The following is a 17,712-nucleotide window of genomic DNA, read 5'->3' on the forward strand; positions in this document are numbered from 1 at the left end:
TATACATTGAATCATAGCAGTCATCGAAAGAGGACATCTCATATATTTCCCGGATTACATTACAGGCATATTCTGTTCAGTATAATGCACAACCCGTAGTAAGAGCTACACAAGAATAGAAACCCACCCAAAATCACCCCACCCCAAAAAAGAATTTCAACCCCGATAGAATTGTTGCTAAGACCAAACAGAATACAATCTGCTCCTAAAATGAGGTTAACAGAGAGGAATAACTTTAGCCAATTACCTGGACGTATTGCTGGGAGGCTTGGATCCACTGTTAATCAGTAGCTTGGGTCCACTAGCCTGAGGATCCTTGCAAATCTTGGAAGCCGCATCAATGGCAATGTTACCCATGCCTGCCTCCATTGCCTCTCTCTCATCCTCCTGTTTCTTTTCATCTGAGGCATTGTTTCCATCAGGAAGAGGGGGTAAGGATGGCTCGAGACACCGAGGCCCTGATGTGATCCATGGGTGAGTGAGGCATTGAGCAGCTGTTGGTCTCTTCTCAGGGACGAAATCAAGTATGGGAACAAGGAAATCAGCCATTTCATTTGCATCTTGCTCAGAGAAATCATATTTCTCCACGAGCACTTTGTTCAAGGGCCAGAAGCGCAGCCTCCGGATATGCCTTAGATCACCATGTCTGTTGAAAAAGTCACGGGAGTATCTGCCACCTAGAGCGATCTAGAACAAATTGTAGTTGGCAATTCAAACTCAAGTTTTAAATGGGTGAACCTGGAAATGTGTTATAAGAAAAGACAAGAGGGGAGGGAGGATATACAGATGCTTACTTTTCTAGGCATCATCCCAAGAAGCTCCATCATCAGCGCCAAGTGATCCTGAAAACCAAGGTAAGTCAAAATATGAACAAGAACTTGTGGCACTAAATTTGTTTACAATAAAAAAAAGAACGGCATTGAAAAACAGTTTATACTGAATTTACTTATTTATTCATTTTGGAAAAATCAGAAAATATACCATCTATGAGTGCTATTTATTTATTTTTTTCATAATATCATTTTCCTCTTAGGTTGAAAACCTCTTAGTTTAAACCAATTGGCCCAGACGCACCAAGATGAAGCCAGCCATGGAAGCTTATGGATACTTTCTACTAAAATTATCTTATACTCCCATAATAAATTAGGTAGTTAGGACGGCAGTTTTGGAGATGTAACCTAATAAGTCTAGCAACCAACCTTAGAACAAAAGAAAATACGCACTTGAAGTGCCTGAAAAAAATCGCATCCCAGTACCTACCACAGACTATCCAATTCTTCAACCAAGATCTAGGTGTATAAGAACTCGAAATAATCTTTTCTTTTTTTTCCTTGTTTATTGAAATCACTCATCTGATTATTCTAAAGTGGACTCAAAATTTTCAGATAAAAAAAATCCTTCTAACTGGGCCTTTTACCTGAGGGCCGAGGGAGCAAATTTACACGCCCCAGCACAGTACCCGCACTTTACTTTCTATTTTGCGTGTGTCATCCAAATGAAGGGTCAAGCATAAAATATTGCTCATTATTTATGAGTCTATATATTAATGATACTTGATACCATAGCTAATAAAAGTTTTGCAAAAGCCAATGACCAATATAAGAACATGTACTCAATGAAACATAGATCGGTAAAATATATTGGAAAACGCAGCAGCAGGTAAAGGAAAAATTTGCAAGCCCTATGTCGAACTAAAACTTCATTACTGCAAAGAATGGAGACAAACTAAGAAATGTTTCAACTTCTCTAGCCAGCTTGTACAGCTGACTCTAGTATCACAAAGGAATTTTGATCACTTGCACATATTCAAGTATCAATAATTGATTGATTTCACGTTTATTATTCTGAAAAGCAACTCACTTCAAAGACAGTCCACAACATAGGAAAATTTTTGAAGAATCTCAGAACCCCTTGAAAATCCTAGCAGGAAGTGACAATATGATTATTTATGGAAATAGTCCCCCTTTTCTCGATGTTTCCATCATCAGAGATTAGTAACATCAAGTTTGAAAAGAAATCCTCTGTAGACATCTTGTATTGGTTAAAAGGTGTCAATGTCATAATTGAATGCCTATCTCCCCACCATGCCATTCAGCCTATCTGAATCTTAACCTCAATTTTATTCCACCACATTTGTTCCGCCATTGTATTTTCCACAATCGTCACCTCAGTTTTCCCTCCACTCTCCCTCCCTCCCTCCCTCCCTCGCAGCCACCAATCTGCGCTCCCAAATCTTGACCCAAATTTGCTTTAGATCATGAGTTGGTCTTGTTAGCATGTGGTCATGCTATCATTGAACATATCCCTAGTATAAAACAAAGCCAGAAGCATGTCCTTGGTTTCAACAAGATGACAAAAGGGAGTCCACACCACAACCCCATCTTGCACCACCTCCAACATGCGGGCGACACCCTCCTTTTTTGTGGTGCTTCATCACAACAGGTGGACTCCCTGCTCCTCTTTCTCAAATGTTTCCAACTGGCCACCGGCTTAAAACAACTGTTGCACAACTTCCTCTGGTCTGCCTCAAGGGAACCCAACAAAATAAACCACTCCTGACAAATGGTTTGCAAGTCCAAGGGCCTTGGAGGTTTGGAGATTAGAAACCTCCAATCCAATTACCTAGCCCTTTTCGGCAAATGGTAGTGGTGCCTCGCCACCCAAGAGGGGCACCTCTGGCAACAGGTTCTTCGTTGCAAATACCGCATCAGTCTCGCCTCTTGGCTGCCTGAAATCAGAACCTACAATTCTCCCTTGGGGGTTTGGAGATCTCCCACTCGGCGCCTGGAACCCTTCAAAACCACATTCGCTTCCACTCTCACTGCAGAGATAGAACCCTTTTCTGGTCTGACCTCTGCATTGGTCACACACCCCTGACACTTCCCCAATCTCTCCTGCCTCACTTTTGACCCTAACGCCTCAGTGGCTGACCTTTTCCCTTCTCTACAATCATCTCGAACTTGGAACCCCAATTTTTGCAGACCCCTCTGCAAGAGTGAGCTCCCTTCCTTTCTTGAGCTCTCAGCCCATCTGCCCAGGGAATGGATTCCATCAAATAGAACCCTACCCCTAACATGGTGTTCTCAGTTGCCTCTTTCTATAGGGTGCTCGACAACCCCAGGCCCTCTCCCTCCTCGCCTCACCCCATTGTTACCAAGACATAGCACACTTTCACCCATCCCATAATTTAGTTTTTCCTTTGGATCGCCTTGCCGAAACGGGCACTTACCGTCGACCACCTTCAGCGCAGAGGAGTGACTATCCCCAACAGATGCGCAATGTCTAGGTAAGCAGAGGAGACCAACTCGCACCTTTTCATCCATTGCAATGTTGCGAGCCAACTGTTGGACCACCTTCTTCATCTTTTCAATTGGACCCAGGTCACCCCCAAGTCAGTCCCTCACCGCTTTCAACAATCGCAAAACATCTTGTGGCCCAAATCCGGCACTTTGTTATCGAAGGCCTCCATAGCCGTGACTGTTTGGACCATTTGGAAGGAACGCAGCAAAAGGATTTTCCAAGGTCAATCATCTCACCCACGGGTCTTGTGGGACAATATCGTGTCCACCATGACATTTGGGGCATCGCACCCTAGCAGATTCAAGCTTTTAGCGGCCTCAGACTTCCTTCTCAATTGGCATATGATCCTTCATTTCAAGTCTCATCGTATTCCTCGTGTCTCTTTGTGGTGCCCACTAGAGCCTGGCCAAATCAAGCTCAATTTTGACAGTTGCTCCCTGGGCAACCTAGACCCAGAAGGCATCAGAGGAATCTTCAAAGACCACGAAGGAACCATCATATCTTCCTTTGCCCAGCCTATTGGTTGGGCCAACCCAACTACGACCAAAGCCCTCACCTTGGAGGAAGGTGTCAAACTGTTCAACCTCTCTTGGAGTTCCTCCCTCGTGGTGGAAGGTGATTCCAAAAACGACATCATCTAGGCCTCCGGAGAGGCAACTCCACCTAAGAGACTCATTTCAGTCTTTGACAAGATCTTCGACTTGTGCAGGCTTAAACAGGTCTCATGGGTGCATATTTGGCGCCAGGCCAACCAAGCAGCAGATGATCTAGCTAAGCTAGGAGCCTACCCAGGCGGAAAACTAGCTCAATCACACATTTATAATCCCCCTAGTTTTTTCGCTTTAATACTTGTATAGAATTTTTTGTTGATAGGCACCCTCTAGATAATTTTTTGTATAGAGCTCCCAACCTGTGGGTAGGCGTTTTTACCAACGTGTACATTCCTCTTTACAAATACAAATGTTAACAGTTTCAAAAACAAGATGGCAACCTTCAATGAAATTATCAAGGGGCATGGGTAAGAGAGTTCCTGATGAATGACTTCATGACTCTTATGGCAAATACTTACTAATCCATAGTCATCCAAGTAACTTGAGACTCATGGTAAAGATATACATTGCACCCACCCCCTTATTGTGAATGTAAGACCAAGGATTTTAAAAACTCAAAAATAGACTCGAACTTAATAAAAACCCTGTTGCGAATCAAAATGAGAATAATCATAACCATTAGAAACAATAAACAATTATTAAAAAAAAACTTTATTGTAATTTTATTTGTACCTTTCAAAAAAAAAAAGTCTACCCGTGCTCAAAGACCCGAACTTGGAGGCTAACTGGGTCCATGGCAAAACCAGGTAAAATAGTGGAGTTAACCAGCCAATTCAACTATTTTTTCAAAAAATTTATAAAAATTGGAGAAAAAAAACACAAAACACACAAAGTGTCCCTAGTGGGATTTCCAACCACATTTCTACCATTTCAGAATGAGTAATCTATATGTCAAAACACCACAAAGAACTGTGCATATAACCAAAAATTCAGGCAGATTCTGAGTCGTTAGTTTATAAAACATTCCCATCGTACGAGTTGAGTCGACTAGGTGAGTTTTTCCAGCTCAAAAAATGAATTCCGGCTCACTACAATATACTGATACACAACATGTGATACATGAGAATCGGTGTATTAAAAAGCAGACCACCTAGCGCCTGGGCGGCCGCCTAGGCGGTCCAGAAGGCCTGGGCGATGTAGGCGGCCAAATTAGGCAGATATCCTTGGGTGCCCGCCTAAGCACCCGGGAACCCGCGTAGGCCACGAGCGGCCACCCAGGGGCGGAAATGCGACTCCTTGCGGCTATTTTTGGGTCATTTCCTAATACTAAAGGGGTAAAATCATGAGTTTTAGTTCATTTGAAACCTAAAACCCATTAGAGGCCATTTTAGAGAGAGAACCCAAAAAAAAAAAAAATTCTACTGGGCCACCCAAGTTCTAGGCGCCCACCTAGGCTCTGGGCTGCCCGAACCCTCCTAACCACTTGGGTGCTGCCTAGCGCTTTTTGAAACACTGATGAGAATAATATATTGTTAGAGTCGTCTGTGTTGTACACAGCAAGAGAATGAGAGCACGAACACACACACAAATGCATATAAGTGCATGTAATAATCACATATACATACTATAAACAATAAAATATGCTAAAAAAATTGCACGTAGAACTCACTAACAAAACCAATTTTAAACAATGTTAACCAACCATAATATAATAAGAGATACAATCAAAGCAAACCGAATTTTCTTGGTTTAGTTTATATGCATTAAAAAGACGTACAGAGTTGAACAAAGTACACAAGCAATGACCCTTTGAATGTTTAAAACACAAATGAAGTTGAAGACGTCGTTAAAAATCTTTTAACAAGAAAATGCAGAATTATCCCTGATAACGAGTGCTACAAAGAGAGATTGAAGAAAAAATTAACCCCAATTACTTGCAATATCATTACTAAAATGAATGAGGCTAAGAGTTATATTCGAAGAAATCATTAAACAAATCACAAATGTAGGTTTATAGACAACAGAGTAAAATTTTGGCACGCCAATCGTTGCATGCGGCATTACCTCACAACCCATCCTGGAGATGGATCCCTTTCCCAAAACTCACCAAACCTATCATCTTTACCCCCAAGATCAAGGATCTAAAAAGAGGAGGATTTGAAGCCTTAAAAAATGGTCCATCTCAACTTTCTTGGTCCATCCATTGAAGGTTTCCTGGATCTATCACATTGCACCATTTTTGGAGCTCCAAATTCAACATTTAAGGGCAGAAATGGATTTGCAGATAATTAGGAGCCGTTTTGGGATCTAAATCCATTTCTCAGATGTAGTTCATGGCAATGGTCACATGACACCTCAGATGTGCCAAAACATTGTTCTTGACAAAAACTTCGATAAATAATATCATGAAGAATGACAAAAAGGAACATCCATAAACTCATTAAATAACATTAGCCATGGACATTATAATGAATGAGAAACATAATTCACGTAATGAATAACTAAGGCTATAAACGAGTGTATCAACAAAAAGGTATAAGGAGGTCAACAATTGATGTTATTTTCCTACTTAGGCAACTTATTGCGAAGTTTAGGGCAAAAGGAAAAGACCCCCACATGGTCTTTTATTGATCTAGAGAGAGCTAATGATAGATACCTCGAGATTTAATTTGGTGGGTGTTGGAAAAGAAAGGAGTCTATACATTATATCGACTTGGTGAGAGACATGTATAATGGTGTTAACTAGTGCGCAGACAACGTGCAGAGACGAGTGAGGTTTTAGTGACAATAAGTCTACTTCTTTATCTTAGTTATGGACGACTTAACTAGACACCTACAAGATGACATATTGTTGTTTATGTTGTTCCCGGATGACATAGTTTTGATCGATTAGACCCAAAGAGGTGTCAAAACAAAGAACTTTGGAGGGATGTCGTAAAATCTAAAGGTTTAAAAATTAACCGGACTAAGATAGAGTAAATGAAATTCAAGTTTAATAATAATAGGAGTAAAAACGACGTAGTTAAAATTGATGGCAAAGAAATACCAAAAAAAGTGCCCTTTAGATAACTAGGGCTGATTGTCCAAGAAACTAGAGAGATTGAGGAAGATGTACTACATGGAATTAGAGTTCGATGAGCAGAGTGGAAATGTGCAACCGGAGTTTTATGTAATTGTTATATGCCAATGAAGCTAAAGAATAAGTTCTATAGGACAATTGTGAGACCAGCTTTGCATTGTGGGGCGGAATGTTGGGCAATCAAGAAATAACATACCCATAGCATGAGTGTAGCTAAGTTGAGGATGTTGAGATGGATGAGTGGCAAGACTATAAAGCATAGAATTCGAAATGAATACATTACGGAGAACTTAAGTTTGCCTCCAATAGGCGGTAAGATGAGATAAAGTAGACTTAGGTGGGCTGGACATTTGCCGTAGACCCAGTACAGCACCTCTTAAGAGGTGTGAGTTGGTTCCAGTGGAACGATCAAAAAAGGCAAGGGGTAGGCTCAAGAGGGCATGGTTAGAAGTAGTGAGAAAAGATATGAGGACTTATGGCCTCACTGTGGGTATAGTCCTTGATAAAGCAGAATGGCGGACTAAGATTCGTATAACCGACTCCAAATAGTTGGAAAAAGGTTTTGATGATGATGATGATGAACATAGAAATAAATGTATTTCTAGTCCTTATCATCCTTCACAAGCTAATGGATTTAGAAGCTAAGCCATGTTAGCTCAGACATTGAATTGTGTCGACAAACATGACACACACCTGTGCTTATTTTCTACAACCTACGAAGTCTAACCCATAGAATGCACATGTCATGAAACACCAATCAAATGGTGATCAAACCTACTCGGTAATTGCATTCACAACTAGGAATCTAGGATCAGAGTTTGTGCAATGTGGCTATCAAGATAGAGAATCAACTACTATATACCGATGAAGTAACATAAGAATGGACTTAAAGCAACCACTACAGGTACATATGAGGTGTGCTTGCGATGCACATTTTAGCAAAATTCATTGACCACAACAAAAAAATCAGAACAAAGGCATTAACAGGCACAACCTAACCTAAGTCGCGCTGTTCCAAATAATATTTTCATACCAGCAATTGTTGTTCCTACACTAGCTAGGAATCTGCACCTTTATCATTAGACATGAGTAGAGAATGCCACAGAAACAGTGCGAGATAAAAATCAGGAAAGATTTTTAATATATTTTGGCATCACCAAGCGTTTTTAGGAGCGGGAATGCTGCCAAGCTGTTTCTATAAAAGACTTAGTTGGATGATACATATAGAGAAGCTTTAATCACAATAATTGGTGCAATATTTTTCAGGAGTGAGAATTTATCCAAGCACAAAGCTCCTACAAATATGCAATGCACCACGTACCTACTAATTGCCTTAGCTGGCCTTGTCTAAAGTAAAAAATTGGCTTGGTAAAAAACCAACCAAAACCAATGTTTGACCAGTTTTAGTCAGTCGGACAGGCTGGTTTTCACCAATTGGGCTGGCTAAACAAGGTGGAGAAGTTTTTGAACTATTCTTCTTCTTCTTCCATTTTTTTCTTTTAAAGTTCAGTCCCATCCAGTTCAACCAGCAGTCATGAAGATCTCAACTGGATCAAATCCTCACCAGTTTGGTGACCACTCCGATTATGACAACATGGATCCTAATAATACACGGAAACCAGTGTACCGAAAATCGATTTGACCAAGGTACTCAGCCCTTGGCCAAGGCAAGCTTCTAAGGCAAATCCGAGTAACTCGCCCAAGTCCAGCCTGGGTTAAAAAAAATCCAAATAAAGACAAAAAATAGTATATATTATATAGCCTCCCCTTTCTTACAACAAATGTCCAATACCATGTTGGTTAGGTAGGCTGATCTTGGGATGTCACTTTATGAGAAGTCTTGGGCGAGATCCTCATGTTCGCTTTTTTTTCAACTCTTGTTCTTTGAACTCCTTAAAAAAGGGACATTAAGTTTCCGAGGTTAAAAAAAATGAGGGCAACGTTTACTGGGGGGCCCATCGTGATGGGAAATAACCATGCATGCTACCCAAGGTGCCATTTGAACATATTTGACTTAAAATCAACATATCAATATATATGAAATCCACAACCATGGGTATACTGCACACTAGGGCAATCCCGCCTCGCCTAACTCGGCCGAGTCCACTCAGACTCAGACGAGTCCCAACACACTAATAGGAACACAGCTGCAAGGAGTAATGTAGTATACAAGAACCATCAAAGGGGTTTCAATTTTTGGCATATGCCTATTTGTTTACCCTCACAAGTAAGCTTTGCATTCCCTTATTAAATAGAAAATGTTCATAACAGGTTAATAGGAAAATTTATGTAAATAGTAGTTCCTTGCCAATTGCTTGGCATGAGGATGCATCATCAACATGCAGTAGGATAGCAAGGAAATGATGAGAAAAAACAACAATATGCATTACCAATCAAAAAGTTTCAATTTTTGGCATATGCCTATTTGTTTACCCTCACAAGTAAGCTTTGCACTCCCATATCAAATATAAAATGTTCATAACAGATTAATAGGAAAATCTATGTAAAGAGGAGTTTCTCGCCAATTGATTGGCATAAGGCTGCATCATCAACATGCAGTAGGATAGTAAGGAAATGCTGAAAAAAGACAACAATATGTATTAACAATCAAAAAGAAAATACAGTGCTGTAATGAAAAACATCTCAGAATTCGACCCATATGGCATGGATATACAGCCTCAATTGTAGGGCTGATGATGGGTCCGGGCCGGCCGCGCGCTTTTAGGCCAGCCAGGTTTAAGGGCAGAGAAGAAGGTTCACCAGTAGGGATCAACCATCAAAGGCCCAAAATTATTTCAGGCTGGGCATAGCTCAAATTATAGTATGTAAAAAATATACCGGATATATACTTTTCAAACAATAAATAAATAGATATAAAGCCCAGCCCAGCCCAGCCCGAAATCCTACAGCATTGAGCCATGTTGTGCCGGACTCAGTTCGAAACTAGATTTTCAGGCTCAAGCCTGGCCAACACAGTTTGGGCTGCTCTCAGGTCAAGTCTGGACCAGGCCAAGCCCAACCTATTAACAGCCCTACCGGATTGTTATTGATAGAACTCATTTGCATAACATGCTGGAGAAAAACATTCTTGCTCTCAAGGCTCAAGATCTTCTTTTTGCTTTTTTCTTTTTTTCTTTTTTTTTCCTTTGTTATAATAGCTTGCATGAAAGCTAGATAAGAGGCTTCATACAAATTCCAGCGACAAGGATGGGATCGGCTATAATGCCTTGCACAGGTCAGTTTTCACCAGGCAAAGAAAGGTTCAATAATCAAAACCATGCAGGCCATGAAAATCTTTGATTTCCAAAACAAGCCTCATAGCAATTTATGACACAATCACAACGTTCAATTACTCAAATGGGGCTTGGGACTCGGACCCTGCCCTTGCCGACTAACTTGAGCGAGTGGACTAGCCTGAATCCTGTCCTAGTCCAAAAAAGGGCCCCAAAAAAACAGAGAAAAATGCAAAGAAAAAAGAAAAAGCAAAAATAACAAAATCAATAAAACTACTCAATCAAAAATGTATATAAAATGTTAAATAAGAAAAGTTTTGATGTTACTACTTGTTAAAATATAGTACATATGAAAGAAATAAAAATGAAACATTTAAAAATCATAAAAATTATAAAAAATTAATTTACATATAAAATAAATGACAATTCAAATAGAACTAAACTAACAAGCAATTAATTTATGAATTTCAATTGAAACACTGAAACATACCCAAAACTTTGAGGCCCATCCCCTCACGTTCGGAGAAAATCCTCATCATTATAGCCTTTTCCCAGTTAATTGAGGTCGGCTACACGAATCTTGGTCTGCCAGTTTGCTCTCTATTAAAAGCCATACCCTCAATGAGCCCATAAGTCCCCATAGTTTTTCGAACTACTTCCAAGCACATCCTTTTGTGCCTACTCCTTGCCTTTTTCAATCCTTCCACTTGAACTAACTTGCACCTCCTACCTGGTGTTGTACTTGGTTGGCGCCACACATGACCAGCCCATCTAAGTCTACTCTCTCTCATCTTATTGCCTATTGGTGTCACACCTAAATTCTCCCGAATGGATTCGTTTCGAACTCTATCCCTTCTCGTCTTGCTACTCATCGATCTCAACATCTTCATCTCCGCTACACTCATTCTATGGGTATACTATTTTATGTCGCCCAACATTCTGCCCCATAAAGCAAAGCTGGTCTCATCGTTGTCCTATAGAACTTGCCCTTCAGCTTCATTGGTATGCGACGATCACATAAAATTCCAGTTGCACGCGCATAGAGCAAATCAATAGACTCAAATCTCTATAAAAGCTTCCTCACAAAACCAATCCCAATCAAAAGCCCCAAACTGATTTTGGGTTTCGGGTTCGGATCAAGGAGATCCTAAATCTGAATTCGAAAAATCTATAATCCTTTTTTTATGATTCTCTTTTGTGAAAATCAAGGCCATGGTTGGATTAAGAAAACAAAAATGAGCTTACGGACCAGATTTCATCAAATATTAACCATTATTTGTGAAGAAATCGCAATTTTTCATTGGTAAAATATGTGGCCCATTTTGCTATCTGCAATTTTTCCAATTAGACCTACACCCCTTCCAAACGTTTACTCCCACTTAGACCCTTGGGTTTACCAAAAACTCACGGACACTCTCATTTTCAAAACTCAGATAAGGACCCCCTCCACACATTTTTCTGCCGCTTAATTACATATATGGCCCTTTACTTTTATAAAATGTCAGAATCGTCAATTAATGAAAGGGGCTTCCATGAGCCCCTCTCTTCCTCTGCCTCTCCATCCAAGAGCTTCCCTGAACCTCCATCCACCACACCCCTCTCACTTTGTTCACATGCATACTCACTCTCTCTCTCTCTCTCTACCCCCTGCCCCCTCTCTACTCATGCTTCATGCCCTCTCTATCTCTTTGTGCTTTCATGAATCAATGTCTCTCCCTCTCTTCCTGCGGAAAAATATCTCTGATCCCTTCCATCACTCTCTCTCTCTACCCAATATTTCATGCTCTCTCTCTCTATGATTTCATGCACCACAGATCACTCTCTTTTCTCTTCTCTTTCTCTCCCATCAAGAGGAGGGATGGCTTCTTCCTCTCTCACTCTTTTCTTGTGACTTGTCCAACCTGAAGTAGAGAAGAACCCTGCCTTTTCACCTTGCAGGTTGCTTATCTTGCAGCTTGGCCACTAAATCTCCTTGCATTTTCACCATGTCGGTCTATATCTCTCTACTCTTTCTCATCTCTCTTACTTTTCATTGAATCTTCATTTGTTTGTCAGATGCTAATGCTTTCAGCACCTGATGCGCTACCCTCTTGCACTAAATTTACTCTCTCTCTCTCTCTCTCTCTCTCTCTCTCTCTCTCTCTCTCTCTCTGTGGCTTATTTCGACAAATTTTGGGTAATTAAAAAAGTGGATTTGAAATGAATCAGTATGCTTGGAAGAGATTGTTGGTTTATTGTAGTTTGCTGATTTGTTGTTGTTTGCATATTGGGTTGATTGCTATATTATTACGTGAATCTGGATTATTTGAAACATGTTGCTGGCATTAAAGTGTGCTTTTTGTTGGGATTCAGTTTATTGCTCCTCTCTCTCTAAAATTATTGATTTTTGAAGCGTAGGATTGGGACAGAACAGTGGATTCAAATCGAAGAGAGATAGAGGGGGTGAAGGGGGGCTTCACAAGGCAAAGCTAATAAGAGGGAAAGCTCACGGGATGCCCTTTCCTATTATCAGACAGTTGTGATATTTTGTAGAAGTAAAGGGCATTGTGCGTCATTATGAAGTAGAAAAAGGTCGGAAGGGGTTTCCTAGTCCAAGTTTTGCAAATTAGAGGGGGTCCATGGGATTTCTGTGGGCCCGAGGACCTAAATGGGGGTAAAACTGTGTGGAGGGGGTGCAGGTCTTTTTCCTTTTTTTTTATTATCAATAATCTCTCAAATTCGGTGTTTTTTTTTCTCGAATCTATTGTTTCTAACAGTTAGATCAAGCTAAACTCTATCCAAGCAATATTTTTGGCTCAAATGGGCAAACGTAAGGCTCTAAATTAAAGAAATTATGAAAAAAAATTCACCCCCCTCTTTGACTTGCCACCGAATAGTACTTGGTGAGTACTTAGCAACTCACCCCAGAAGTGCAGAAGTCAGGCTAGTCTGCCAGAGCTCCACAGTAGACGATACTCAGGCTAGTTTGCGCAATACCGTCCTAAGTAAAATACAGGTACCCCACCCCACAATTTTGTGCATTGATAATCACCCCAACAAGGTGCCGATGCCGAGTGACTCAATCGAGTCTGAGTCGACTTGACCGAATTTTCGATCACCAGATAAATCAATCAATCTTATCAATTATACCAATTTGCAACAAATATCTAAAACTTTGGAGGAGCTAGAACTAATCACTAGGTTTGACTCCTTTTTATCGCCACAAACCCATGCATAGGGTTAATCATTAAGCATCCCTTTTATCTTGCTTTAACTCTATGCAGCCAGAAAGCTACCTGAAGTACCCTTGTTTCAAAGACAAAGTCGCATGTTACACAAGAAGCACTCTATGGGATGCTTGTCAACATATATCACCTTGCGGTGCCAAGAAGTGTATTACGGATGGCAAGTCCAATATTTATTAGATAACCAACAGGTGACAGTTCAAGAAGGGACAAATATTGGCCTAGAAATGTGAACAACTGCCAAATTAGTGTTGGAAGGCAATGTTAGAAGAGCCCAAGGCAATGGCAAGCATGACACTAAGGTGCTCTGTTTTAGATGTATTCCGGGCTCCAACATGAAGGGTGAAGAGAAATAATGGAATTCAACTTAATTCAAAGGTCCTGAACTCTAGCATAGCTATAGAACAAATCCCATATGAGAATAAATTGGTCACCTTGAGAAGAGCAACAATAAATATATGCAAGTCCAAAAGAATAAAGAGTAAAATAACCAGCAGCATGCCAAAAAATAGTTTGATGATAATAAGTACAACAGTACAAAAGAGAGGACTGAACAGTAAAATCTAGGTGTGTATGCCGTAAATTCTATAATAATCAACAATACAAAGATAATGGCAGGGCAAGTGAGAAAACAAATCAGTCCAATGCACAGAATGAAGCAATATGAGAGTCAAGCTAAATCTTACTAATCATTCAAAATGGAAGGTCAAATTTATGTTTCCCTGTACACTTCATTCATGCAAAAAATACAAACAACTTGTTGGATACTACTGCATTAAACAAAGAATCAAAGAAATGCAAGCAGAATATGGTCAAGCTCTTCATTCCACATCAGCAAATTGATCATAATTATCATAATATAGAATCAACTTATGCAATAAGCTTCCTAACAAATATCACATAGAGAACAAGAGCACAAGCATATTAAGAATTCAATACTTGATGGAAACAGAAACAACAGTAAAAAGTTATGTCACATCATACAGTAGCTAGTCCAGACTTAATAAGATGGTTCCTACCTCATCCCTGTCAAAATTTTCACCGCTGTGAGGGTCAAAGAGAACATCTCCAGTAGCCAGCTCGAAACAGATGCAAGCAAACGACCATAGGTCAGCCGAAGTAGAATACTTAGAACCAAGAAGAACCTCAGGGCACCTGTATTGCCTGGTCTGGATATCAGTTGTGAATTGCTTATAAGTCCAACAAGCATTTCCAAAATCAACCAATTTGCATTTGAGGTCAACTGACTTCAATAGCTTTTGTCGGGTAGATCGGCTTCCCCTTCGATGACTCTGACCATCACGAGCACCATCCTTTTTCTCATCAGGATTCGATCCACCAATTTTGACTTCAGAGTCATCTTCTCGCTCTTCATGGGCCTTGGCATCCCCACTAACCTCATTTGAATCTGAGGTAGGGAAGTTAACTTTGGAAGCTAGAGTTATTTCTTGAGTCCCTGCATTCCCCACACAATCCTGAGCTGCTCTTTTAGCTTTGCGTTTGATCTTCTTCTTCTGGTTCTTTGTCAGGTCCCCATTTGAACTCTTTGTATCTTTCAGGGTTCCAGAGTTTAGGGCAAAGCCTGATTTATCCTTGTTACTAGGAAGAATGGGAGGAGTGCCAAACCTTCTTGGATCCTTGGAGGGATCTATTGAGGACACAAGCAATATGTTCTCAGGCTTTAGATCAGTGTGAATGATCGAGAGCTGCCTGTGTAAATAATCCAATCCCACTAGAACATGAAAACATATTTCCTTGACCATGGAAAGAGGAATCCCTCTGTAATCAGTATATTTGATAAGTGTCAATAAATTATCTCCTAGGAACTCGAATATCATACAAACATGCTGCCCATTTGGCCCTGAATGCTTGAAATGATCCAAGAGCTTAACCACACACATCTTATCTTCTGGGTCCCCTGTTGCTATTTGTTTGAGGATTGTAATCTCATCCATAGCTGCCTCTGTGTAATGCTGTGCACTCTTTTGGACTTTCAGGGCAACATATCTCTGCCACAAAAATGTTTGGGTTTGAAGGAAAAAGGTAAGAGGATTTGCTTTTGGCAGAAAGCTCAGAAAATGTCATATTGCGGCCAGAATTTTCATGTTCGTGATTTTATTTTATTTTGAGAAAAATTCACTTTAATTGCATTACTAAGTAGTAGAAGATTACAAGAAAATCAAGATGTATAGTGACCCACAAGGGTCACTCGATAAAAACCCAAACGGGTCCAAAAAATGTACAAAATGGTTAGACAAATGTACATTTTCTTGATTAAAGATACAAGAAAGGTGACTATCAAAAGATAAATGTTATTAAACAAGGAAAAACATTAAAAGGAATCAAGGGAAGAAAATAAAAATTTCACAGAATGTTTTTCTAAGACTTCGTTAAAAATGAGTAAGAAGATGATCCAAGATATCCAATCCAACAAGCTAATTATTCGCAGATATTAAGTTTTTTATCAGCTCCTCAAAAAATTTATGCAAGGGGGTCGTCAGGGATTTGAAGTTAAAAGCATATTATTTGATAGATCTGGTATAAATGCCATAATACCTCAAGGGAAACAAAAGCATATCTCTGAGCCTAACAAGAATCAATGCAATCGCCCAAATGTTAAAACCTACATCCCGGCTAAAATCAATGCAAACCTACAAATGTTAGAATGTTTGCTTCGAGTTGTCCAATCAAATCTCTCAAAACTCCCAGCTTAGACAAAAGCAAATGCATTCCAAGATGAAGTAAAAACTAAGCTCAACCAAAACTGAGGCAAGCAACAAAATCAACACCCAGTGCACCCTAATCCAGCAAAAAGAAAGATGACCCGAGAGAAACCCAATATCAAACTCGATGCATAAATATCAAAATAAAATCCATAATCATGCAAAAATAGAATGATCAAAATGAGAAGGTGAACGATTTAGGGTTTATAGAGGCGATTACATTGTGCTGAGTGTCCCAGGCCAACCAGACAGTGGAGAAATGGCCCCATCCAAGCTTGCTCTGAACAACGTAGCATCCATTCTTGAAGGTGTCCCCTATTCTTACAGCGTGGTAACCCCCTCTCCTGTATTCATCTGTACCTTCGTCCTCTGATGTGTAATCACTGCTCTCGCTCCTCTCATCCTCTTCCCTGCTCCCCGCCATTCTCTCTCTGATCACGACACCCCACTCTCTCTATGTCTTATCGCTGCACCTTCCAACCCTCTCTCTCTCTAGGAGGCCAGGAGGCGTACGCAACCAGAGGGTTATTTGGGTAAAATAAACCACCACCGCTTTATCTGCCCACCATCAAAGCGGTCGGATGAGCTCCAGAGCCACCAGTAAGAGAGTTGCAGAAGCAGAAGAGCGAGAAACCTGTTTTCTCTCTCTACTTTTTAGGGTGCTTGTCGATCTTCTTGAAAAATGGAAGAACTGGTGGACTTGTGACTGGTTCGATTGGCGAGGGCAAGGAAATGAGCTCCCCCGACATTTTCGTTGCAACAAAGGTCTAATCCGGTAGCTGCCGCCTAAATTTACAAAATGACTCAGGAGACCCTCGTTTTATTGTATGACGAAATTACCCTTGATTTTTCTTTGCCAGCCGTGTTTAAAAAAAATTATAAAATACACTCTAAAATGAACTATCTATCCAACTTATCCTCGTACCAAAAAAATTTTACATTTTTTTTCCTAAAAACAACCTTTATAAAAAAAAAAAAAACCTCAAGGTAAAAAGTTTTTAATTTTGAAATGGAAATGCCCTTCCCATACAAACCAAATCAATTCGCGATCCCAAATAGAGTAGTATCGAAGCGCAATATACTACTGTCGGAGTGGAATGTCAAGAAGCACTGCCGAAGCGAACTATCAAAGTATGTATTTTCAGTACCGGAGCGCATTCTCATATTGCCAGAGCGGACTGCCGAAGCATGTAGTATCACTGTCGGAGCGTAGTTCTCAGTATGCCGGAGCGATGTGGGTTAGACAAAACACTGTCGGAGCGCACATTGTGACTGCTGGCGCGCAGTCCTCCATTGTTGGAGCCGAAGGCTATGTGAAAAGAAACAGGAGAGAGAAGGCTGTGTGAAAAGAAACGAAGGTATTTAATTCTATTTTACGTTACTTTTGGGTTGGGGGGTTTTTGTGAGGAAAGATTTTTTGGGGAAAAATGTGTGAAAAAAAATTAAGGTGGGGGTAAATTGCGTAGATAGTCCATTTTAGATTGTATTTTGTAATTTTTCCTAACTTTTCAAACACATATTGGTTTACGGATTTTTACCCACAAATTAGTGCCATATTTCTAGATTGGCGATCCATATGAGATTTAAATCTGTTTGATGTAA

The 17,712-nt window shown here is 40.2% G+C and overlaps 1 protein-coding gene across 2 annotated transcripts; it reads right to left on the reverse strand.

Annotated features, from left to right (window-relative positions):
* Nucleotides 1-16: 16 nt before the first annotated feature.
* LOC18429382 (uncharacterized) lies at nt 17-16,871 on the reverse strand. Of its 2 annotated transcripts, XM_006838668.4 has the most exons (4): nt 16,331-16,871; nt 14,407-15,396; nt 795-842; nt 17-687 (listed from the first exon to the last, which is right to left on the reverse strand). In XM_006838668.4, the coding sequence occupies exons 1-4, from the start codon at nt 16,532-16,534 to the stop codon at nt 244-246; spliced, it is 1,686 nt and encodes a 561-aa protein (XP_006838731.1). In that variant the 5' UTR covers nt 16,535-16,871; the 3' UTR covers nt 17-243. The 2 variants fall into 2 exon arrangements, with proteins under 2 accessions (XP_006838731.1, XP_088717534.1); XM_088861408.1 differs by lacking the exon at nt 14,407-15,396.
* Nucleotides 16,872-17,712: the final 841 nt, after the last annotated feature.

Source organism: Amborella trichopoda, chromosome 3 (genome assembly GCF_054954075.1).
Source record: "Amborella trichopoda isolate Santa Cruz 75 chromosome 3, AtrichopodaSantaCruz75HAP2 v2.0, whole genome shotgun sequence".
NCBI classification, from domain to species: Eukaryota; Viridiplantae; Streptophyta; class Magnoliopsida; order Amborellales; family Amborellaceae; genus Amborella; species Amborella trichopoda.

Coding starts and splice junctions, on each gene's coding strand:
- LOC18429382 (XM_006838668.4), bottom strand. CDS start 16,534: ATGGCGGGGAGCAGGGAAGAGGATGAGAGGAGCGAGAGCAGTGATTAC. Junction 15,397..16,330: donor CCTGGGACACTCAGCACAAT/GTAATCGCCTCT, acceptor TTTTTGTGGCAG/AGATATGTTGCCCTGAAAGT. Junction 688..794: donor TTGGGATGATGCCTAGAAAA/GTAAGCATCTGT, acceptor AATTTGTTCTAG/ATCGCTCTAGGTGGCAGATA.